This window comes from Alosa pseudoharengus, unplaced genomic scaffold, assembly GCF_046254945.1.
Source record: "Alosa pseudoharengus isolate Yale_2024_CS ecotype anadromous, Long Island Sound unplaced genomic scaffold, YU_APseudo_1.1 YU_APseudo_1.1_scf_7, whole genome shotgun sequence".
NCBI lineage: Eukaryota > Metazoa > Chordata > Actinopteri > Clupeiformes > Clupeidae > Alosa > Alosa pseudoharengus.
Genome location: NW_027468859.1, coordinates 30,354,498 through 30,364,112, shown reverse-complemented (window position 1 = coordinate 30,364,112; position 9,615 = coordinate 30,354,498). Strand labels below are relative to the sequence as shown.

Here is a 9,615-nt window from a genome sequence, read left to right as displayed (position 1 = left end):
ATAAAGCTGAAGGTGATATATCAAATAAAGCTGTTTTTTACTATTACCGGTAATAATTTAAATTAAAAGGATATATACAATGACATATGACAGACAGACAAGTCAATAAATCGCAAAAAGAGTTTTGATTGTAAAGTATTGATACTGATTTTATTTCTGATTGGTTTCTGATGTCCATTTTCTGATTGCAAGCATTCCATCCCACCTCTCCCCTTTCTTAAACCAACAAAATGGTTCATTTATTGATTTTCATAAATATGATTTTTCCAATAATCTGATCTACAAAAAAAATCTTCACAATGCTTAAACAATGCTTCACAAAAACTGTAACGGCACATAAGAAAATTACTATACAACAAATTCACATATAAAGTCCTAAGACACACAGGCCGGGAATATGCATGGAAAGCTGCCAAATTTAAATGTATCGGTTCTAATCCAGTACAAAAAAGGGACAAACATACACTGGTATTATGACACCGAGACAATGTAAATATTTCTGCATCAAACTTCACAGAAAGTATATTACTGGACATTCAGATTCAATAATAATGACCACAGAATCTTCAGAGTGCCAGAACATTCTGGAATCACAGAATGCATATTTGTCTCTGATAAATAAAAATGTATCTGTCATTCTTGAAAAATGTACACAAAGTCAAAGTAAGCAAGCCTCATCCTCATTATCTAACCGTAATACATACATCATCTTTTTAAATATAAAATAGTGTATGACATTATCCTGTGATCAATGTTACGTTTTGTGTAAATACTACCATAGAGGCGATTACAATACTATTCCAAAGAAAACACCAAAGCACATGTTCCCCACTGCTTCAGTAAAGTGGGAGATGTCAAAAGACGCTATGCTATGCACTCATCTGCCAATGGAGGAGGATTGCTATTGCTATGTTTTGTTTCTGTCTGTGTTCCTGCTCCACAGACCTAAGCTTTTTCATCAGAAAGTCTATGGCCAACATCAGCAATAAGGCCTCTGTACGTGACTCTGGAGAGAAAGGAACAGCCTGAAAGGAGGCAAGATTTACAGAGGCGCTACGTGAGAATTTGCCATTTTAGAGAAGAAAGTAACTTAGCTGCCTTGAAATGTTTAAGTACCACACAAGTCAAACTGTTTATCAGTGCTGACTATGATACAAGCTCTTAAGATCCCAAAATGAATATATATATACACTGATGATACATAAAATAAGGCAGATGTAATGTTTTACAAATGTACAGCACATGTAATCCTCCAACCTCCACTCTTGGGTGAACCACATTAGGTGTCAGCACTTTGGTTATAGGCCTTTTTCTACTGACGAAGCCTGCAGTCATCTACAAAATCTATTTGCCTAAAAAATGTAATCCTTAGTGATATTACAATCAAATTTAGATCATAGCTACATGCTGCATATACACAGACAAACTAACCCCCCTCAGCCATAAAATAACAGAAAGAATACAAATAAAAAAATTATGTCTGAACAGAGTTGTATCGGTTAGAGGAAAAAGCTAACTAGCAAACTTAAACAAATATCCACAATTTAAGGTCCATGATTCTAAACACATTTAGTTAGTGAGCTCATCACAAGGTTTAGCATGTGACTAGCCCCAGCATCTGCTCCACGAAGGAATCCACACATACAGAACATCAGCACACTTTGCTCGACTGAATTAAAAAAAACAGGACCGACCACATTAGCAGGACAGGCTTCACAAACAAACAATGCTTCCTCACAAGCAGTTAAAAGCAAATGGCCAACGTTGGCATACAGAAAGCTAATGCACTGGTGCCCAGTCTGAGGCCAGCTTTGAACCAACCTCCTTTTTTGCCCATTTGGTTTGTTACCAAAGATCAATATTTTAACCTCACAGAGTAAAAATATGCACAGTGTCAAATGCATAAGGCTAGCCCAGTAGCACTACCAGCATTACAACTTCAGTGTAAAAAAAAACTACAAAAAACACAAAAAGATCAAATAATATAATACAATGCCATCTAGGTTGTATGAAGCTTCTAAGATCCTACATGTCATTATTCCATACTGTGCTTATGGTTCTCTACAAGTCATTTCAGTCAAGGAATTGGGAGATGATGTATTCTAAGCATCTATGGTTTGGTTTTCAAATAATTTCCGTTATTTGGTAAATGTGTAAATTTGATGCACAACCAATTCTGGTCAAATTTCTTTTTGACAGCTAATGCAGTTTGCACCAATTAGTTCTAGCACTGAAGCTGAAAAGCAAATTGCCATTCTTTGTTTGTTTGTTTGTTTTTACTTATTGTGGCTCTCATCAAAAGGCCCACATATTCTTGTGAAACTTTGACACAAAGCAATCCTTGTAGTGGGTGTTGTGGTGATGTGGTCAATCAATCAATCAATCAATCTATCTATAATCTAGATAACCCTTCATCTGCAATCATATCTATGATCTAGATAACGCTTCAGCTGCAATCATATCTATTATCTAGACAACGCTTCAGCTGCAAGAGGCTTCTTGGGATGCATTATGAAAAGTCTGATGACAAGACAAAGCATCCAGGTTTAAAAAAATATATATAAAAAAAAATGGAAGAAAGATAAAAGAATATCAAATGACAGAAATTGTTCATCTTGACACACAGATCACCTGCTACATTACCAAAATGTAATTCCAAGACGGGTGGGGTGGGGGTGGGGATTGGGTTTTGGGGGTTAAATCCTGTGCATGAACTCTCCATAGTCCGTACTAGCAAAATATTACAAGCATCCACCAAGAGCGGCCAAAGGGAAGCGATGGCAGGTTTATAGCAGTGAAGTATACCCACTATCGGATACACATTTGGGCCTTATTTACATAAGCCAACATTAGGTGGGGACCACACTGGAAATAACGACGCGCCAGCGGTAAACGTAACGCAACACTCAGACCATAATAAGTTCTATCTCGTTTCTAAGTAACACAAACAGTTTGCCTAAACTGACAACTGAATACGCTCGCGTTGCTTTGAAAGTTGAACCAAGTTCAACGCTCAACTTGTTCAACGCTAGTGTTACGTCAGCGTTGCCACCGTTCCGCTGCAGAACCATAGAGAATTATAGGAAACCTGCCGCTGTTCAGCTGCAGAACCATAGAGAACTATAGGAAACCTGCCGCTGTTCCGCTGCAGAACCATAGAGAACAATAGGAAACCTGCCGCTTGCCGCTAGTCAGTGTGATCCCCGGCTTAACCCAGACAACTTCACAACAGATCTTCACTGGTTTGAAGCCCAGTTAGTGCTAGACCAGACCCTTTCCACAGAGTCCCTGCCACCTTTGCAGTGTTCCTACCCACTGAGTCTTATTCATTAAACAAACGTGTCCAATTCTCCTCACCCTCAAACTTGTCTGCATCTCTTTATCGTTTGCAGAAGGGGAAAAAAAATTGTCTTTATAAAAAAAAAAAAAAGGCCATGATCTTTAGAGTAAGGAGCTGAGATGTACCAATGGCCGATTCCAACCATGTCTGGGAAGGAAAAGGGCTGACTAAATAGGTCCTTAAATAGGAATTAAGGCTGTAACACAGGCCGTGTGTGTCTCAAGAATTCCTTCCGTCCGTGTGTGTGTGTGTGTGTGTGTGTGTGTGTGTGTGTGTGTGTGTGTGTGTGTGTGTGTGTGTGTGTGTGTGTGTGTGCGTGCGCATGCAAGTGTGCTTGTTAGTGCAGTGCCCCGCCAACTGAGGCCATTTCCCTTTAGCCGAGACAGTCCCCAGCACAGCGTCATTCACTCAGCCTGTTGTGCTTGGTTGTAGGCTGAGGGGACACCCATCTTAAGGCTCCCTATGGACAACACTAGCCTGTTACAATCTAAAAAAAAAAGAAAACAAAACAAAAAAAACACTCTGATTAGCAAATATTTTAGTATTTGCACTCCAAGTAAAGCCACCATCCCTTTTTTGTTACATTTGGACCACTTGATCCGTACACTGGACACCAGCATCAACACCAGGGAGGAAGCTGCCCAGTCACTTGCTAAGTCAAGTTGAATTGTTGTTTTTTTAGACAGTCACTGGACATCATCTGTCCAGGCATATGCACTGCTCTCCATCTACGCCTGTTCATTTGTCTGTCAGTCCATCCTGGGGCAGGACCGTGGTCTAGGCGCTCTTCTCCTGGTTGTCCTGCTCCAGCATGCTGCTCTGGAGCCGGTCGTACACGGACGCGTCTCCGCTCTTCAGCACCTCCATGAAGAGGCTGGTGTGCTCGCGGAGTCGCTCCAGGTCGCCCTGCGTGCGTCGGTTCTGCCGGATCAGCTCCTTGGTGCGCAGTGTGATGTCCAGCAGGCCCGACTTGCTCAGGATGTTGTAAGTGTTGCAGAAGCGCTTGCGCTTGTTGCTGCCGTTGGAGTCGCCGTCCGCGCTGTCGCTGTTGCCGTCCTGGTTGATGCTGCCGGCACCGGGGCTGCTGGGGCGGCTGTGGTTGCTGCGGATACTGCTGCGGCTACTGCTGCCGCCACTCTCCGTGGGCGTCTGCAGGCGGGAGATCTCCGAGGTCTTAGAGTCTGTCGATTTGCGGTTGGCCGCTGGGACCGACGCGGACCTGGAGAGATGAGCGGGGCCCCCGGGGGCCGAGACGTGAGCGGGAGGGGCGGAGTCAGCGAGGACGATGTGGGGGAGCGGTGACGCCGGCAGAGAGCTAGCCGTGGAGTACCCCGAGACGCTGCCCTTCCTGTCTCTGCGATGGCGCTCGTGGTGGCTGAAGGTCAAACTGCAGCTCTTCCCCGAGGATGCGACAGAGCTGTAGCTAGAGGATGAGCTCGTGCTGCTGCTGCTGCTGCTGCTGCTGCTGTTGGTGTGGCTGGGACTGTCCCCGGGGTGGGGGGCGATTTTTGGGTAGGACTTGAGGATGGGGAGGTACTTCTTGTGGCGCCGGCGCTTGGAAGAGGGCTCGGGGGTCACAGAAGGGCCGCGGGTCGAGACCACCGGCTGGAGGAAGACCATCTGCGGTTGCTGCACCATCTCCACCGCCGGGCTGAAGCTCCACGGCTTAAGGGTGGGAGGATTATCTCCAGGCTGGGAACAAAAAGATTATGTAGCTGAGGTGAAAGGGGACTGTTTTTACAAGCGCACATCAAGTGTCACACAAGTAAGTACAGACAATTAAACTTCTCCAAAGAGCTTAAAGGTCCAGTATGTAGGAAATAATGGAAAATAAATGGTAACCATTCCAAAAATGATCACCATATGTTGTCAGAGAGTAAGGAAACACGATGAATTGAAGTAATGGCTTATTGGACAACATTACTATAACCTGTAAAACCCCGTAAAACCCATGAAAAAAAATGAGTTACGGGGCGGAATCTCTTGGAATTTTCGTTTATGTTTTGAACGATTAATTCTAGAATAGCGTATTAATAATGGGCTGGCGAGTCCTCCTATTTGTGTTGCCAAATTAGCAAAGGCCAACTGTCAACTTGCTGTCAGTTGTAGTCATGAACGCCTACGAGAGGCAGGCAAATTTCCAAAATTAAAACAAGAAACAAATTAAGTGGACATCGGAGGAGCTTGCTGATATGGCGACGTCTTCGTCAAACGAAGAATATCAAGTCTGACACAAGGCTGGGCATATTTCTCCACCACAGGTATCCTAGGCTAAACTTCATCTGCATCGCTAACTTCAGCTAAATATGTTACGTTGGTTAGAGAGGTATTTTTTGTTTTCACTGTTTCCGTAATATGTAGCATGGTTGGAGTTAAAGCAGCTGCAGGTCAACTAACGTTATTAGCTAAGTGTTAATTACATCTGGCAACCCAGAAGAGGCTCGCGTCTTGCGAATGTTCACCAGTGTTTTGATTTTGGCCTACAGAACGTTCGTAACAATCCTACAAATCGCTCCTTTAAGTTGCATTTTCAATAAAAAGGTGCTACAGGTTCAATCAACCAGGAGTTGATTCACGTATTCTGATGTGATCATAGAAACTTCTTGTTTCATAATCAAAGCTAGAAAACACAAACACACACAACTGACCAAATCTCATGGTCACATTATTTAAAAAAAAAAAAAATGAAAAAAAGAAGACCACTTAAAAACAAATATATACACACAACTGCTTGTTTACCTGCTTAAGGAGAACGTTGTTCATGATGATCATGGGGGACAGGTTCGGGGAGAAGCCCCCGATGACAGCCAGCTGTGAGTGCTGAGAGGATGGCGGAGAGGCTCCCTTCCCCGCACCCCCTTTCCGAGAGTTGTCGTCTGACTCCGCCTGGTCCATCACACTGAAATGCTCCGAGCTTGTATCTGTGGGAGAAACCCAAGCAAAAACAAAGTCACCACACTGCGTCATCATGGTGCACCACAGCTTGTTCTTAAGAGACAACATGCCCCAGACACATCAAAGATCGAAGAAGCTCAGGTTAGCTCAAGGTGTCTTCCTGTTAAACTGTAGTAGAGGTCTGCACTCCCGCGGTAGACCCGTGGGACCCGCGGGTCCCGACCCAAAAGAGTGCGGCGCGGGACAACTTTTGAAAGCTCTTTGCGGGAGCGGGCGGGATGAGAGAGGTGCGTTCGCGGGTGCGGGACAAACCGATGATTCACTGCACTCCCGCAAATTAAATATGGGCGTAAAATTAAATATGGAAATTATTAAATTAGTGTTCATAACTATAGTTCAGCTGGATGTTCTGTTAGGCAGCATTAAAAAACGGGGTTTAAGCATAACTGACGGATAGCAGGCCTATAGCCTATATTGTCGTTTACGTGGGTTCAATTTGTTCCAGCTGCTGATTGTCAAAACTCGAAATCGAAAGCATGACAGAGGAAGAGGGCACCAGACTAGGCCTACTTCAGCTGTTAGCCTACATTCAGAACCAAGAAACTGACATCTGGAGTCTTTCTCAGGTGTGTGTGCTCCTTTCGTGAGACAGAAAGAAAAACTGAATAGGCTATCCCTCCTGCATGCGGGCTTTAGCGGGCGGGAGTGGGACATCATGTTACAGATGCGGGCGGGAGCGGGACTAAAAATGACACATTAATGCGGAAGCGGGACAGAATATTGCGGGAGCGGGCGGGCGCGGAACTGAAAAATCAGTCCCGCGCAGACCTCTAAACTGTAGTCTTCTTCTCATTGGCATGACAGTGTGTGCTGTGTGGGGGGTTGAGCCTTGGCTCCACAAATTGCACTGTAATTGTTTATTAATAGCACTATTAAAAATAAAAATTTAGGAATCCAATGAACTGAAAATAGAAATGATGACTCCAATGGGAGTATACTATTTCTTGTGTTTCTAACATTACCATGATAATATGTTGAAGTTCTCCCCCTCTCATTCTCTCTCCCACACAAAAGCAAGTGACCCAAACTTACAAGAAAGCAGAGCATATCTACGGTAATGTATTTCTCGTGTGGTAATAACAAGCTATGAGTTATTGTTTAATTGGCCTTAAAGTCTTTTTCTAACTAGATACTGATCCCATGGCCCACACCTGACAGAAACCGTCTGGAGCCAGTATAACCCTGATGCTTATAGTAATGGAATAACTATGAATAACTCCCAATATGTCACATAACAAATCATCCCATAACATAACACCTCATATCATTACAGTATAACATAACACAGACATATTTATTTTTAATACAACTGACATCCAAAAAACATTAATCATGGCAACCACAGACCTGAGAAGCCGGAGTCTCTCTCGAATTCTGGCCGGGACTGGTCAAGTCTCTTGGTGCGAGACTTGCCCATTGTCTGTGGCAAGCTCTCCTCCTTCCTCTTGGTACTCATGTTGTGGTTGCCCTCAGTCAGGGCTGGTCGTTTCGCCACTGGTCACACTCCGCAGTAGGCAGTCCTGGAAAACACAAGGGTGACAAGACAAAACTTGTGTTCACAAACTCACCACCATCAAAGCTTGCTGCATGATCACCACACCAAGCAAACGGACACGAAACAGGTTGGCTAAACCACATGATTAAGGGCTTTTACAATCAAATGTCACCATCAACTGATACGGCCATACCATATGATCAGGGGTGTAGTGGTAAAATAAGAAGTGGGTAAATTACGAATTGTGTGATCACGGTAAGGTGGACTGCGCCATGCGATATCGGATTTTTTAAAAAGGCATTCAGAACATGTTTGATGAGGGTGGAGGTTATTGTCCAATGTTTATATCAATACCAGTGGTATTACATGGTTCCTAGAATGTTGAAGAGTGTACATATTGTGAATGTGGATAATACACAATATAAGAATTTCCCCTTGGGATCAATAAAGTATCTATCTATCTATCTATCTATCTATCTATCTATCTACAGTGTGATTTTTTAATGAACGTTAAAAGTTGCAATTGGTGAATAAACTCTTTTGAGAGGTGGATAAACTGAGTTTACTTGCATTTTGCCTTCCACTACACCCCTCTGCATGTGATTATGTCATCTTGTATGTCAGCAGAGGGATTGTTTTAAATTAGGCCTTGACAAATGTCAAGGTTACAGCCATAACTGGCATAATTGTCTTGTTCTGGGATATAGAGATCAGGGAAATTCAATGTTGACCATTGTTGACGTTAGCTTACTAGCTATGCAACTCTAACGTGGCTTTGGATTACTGTTCAATACATCAAGGGGTATTCCAAGTATGTGGTTTAGTGACAAACATGGGTAAATTAACTCAGAGTAAGTGGTAAACCTCCTAATAAATGAGCTGTATGGCTTCATTCGCCTAACAAAACAACGCCATAGGGCTCTTGTTGTAGGAGGTTTACCACTTACTCTGAGTTAATTTACCCAGGTGTATCACTAAACCACGTACTTGGAATACCCCCCTGTACAATTATCTATCGGCAGACAGCTCGACAAATACATAAATAGCTGGGCAGCCAGACTAGATAAAACATCCGATCAATCGCCAAATCTTGCCGACCCATTTTCCAACAAAGCTAGCGAGCGTGTTATGCTTGTTTATCTGACTAACTTCTTGGCAAGACATGCTACTGGCCTTGCACCCATTAACGTTACCCCTCAACCTACGTTAACGTTAGCCATTGAAGTTACCCTCGGCCTGATCAACTCAACATACGTTGTGATGTCAAATCAGGTTGAAATCTAGCAAATTCGGACACAAAGCTATGCTCGTTTCATTCAATTGCGATGTCTTGTGTTGACGACTTGCAAAACAGTGTCGAGGCTAACGTTAACGTTAGCGGTTTCAGAGGCAAAGTTGACAATAGCAGTAGCAAACACCTAAAATGGTAAATTAATCTGCAATAACCTACAACTAACTGCTATGAAATGTAAATGGTCTAAGTTAGTTTATGGTAGTTAACGTTAAACCCAGCCTTACCTTTCAAATGTTTCTCAAGTCTCAAAATGAAGACCAACTGTTTGGCTCCGTCGTGTCAGCTGAGACTGGGTGGCTAGCGTTAGTTCTAGTGGCTACACGGTGCTGTACACGGGACCTAGGACCACACTCTGTACTCCTGACAGCTGAATCACATGCCAACAGGAATGCTTCAGAAGATCCTCATCATATCGATTCACACGTAGCTTATCATAGAAACTTGGAGCCAAACACACAGGTAATTATTGTTATTGGATCTGAAGGTGTTAACTCACCGGATAAACAAGGAATATGCAAAATATTGTGAAAT

At 43.2% G+C, this 9,615-nt stretch overlaps 1 protein-coding gene across 1 annotated transcript; it reads right to left on the bottom strand.

Annotated features, from left to right (window-relative positions):
- Nucleotides 1–122: 122 nt before the first annotated feature.
- Nucleotides 123–9,603, bottom strand: cipcb (CLOCK-interacting pacemaker b). The gene is made up of 4 exons (XM_076272267.1): nt 9,309–9,603; nt 7,643–7,815; nt 6,080–6,261; nt 123–5,032 (listed from the first exon to the last, which is right to left on the bottom strand). The coding sequence occupies exons 2-4, from the start codon at nt 7,749–7,751 to the stop codon at nt 4,118–4,120; spliced, it is 1,206 nt and encodes a 401-aa protein (XP_076128382.1). The 5' UTR covers nt 7,752–7,815; nt 9,309–9,603; the 3' UTR covers nt 123–4,117.
- Between the last annotated feature and the right edge of the window lie 12 nt (nt 9,604–9,615).

What these genes read in the sequence shown, in the direction of transcription:
- cipcb (XM_076272267.1), bottom strand. Translation starts at nt 7,751, where the DNA reads ATGAGTACCAAGAGGAAGGAGGAGAGCTTGCCACAGACAATGGGCAAG. An exon ending in GAGAGACTCCGGCTTCTCAG is followed by an intron (nt 6,262 to 7,642) that starts GTCTGTGGTTGC and finishes TTTCTCCCACAG; the next exon opens with ATACAAGCTCGGAGCATTTC. An exon ending in ACAACGTTCTCCTTAAGCAG is followed by an intron (nt 5,033 to 6,079) that starts GTAAACAAGCAG and finishes TTTTGTTCCCAG; the next exon opens with CCTGGAGATAATCCTCCCAC.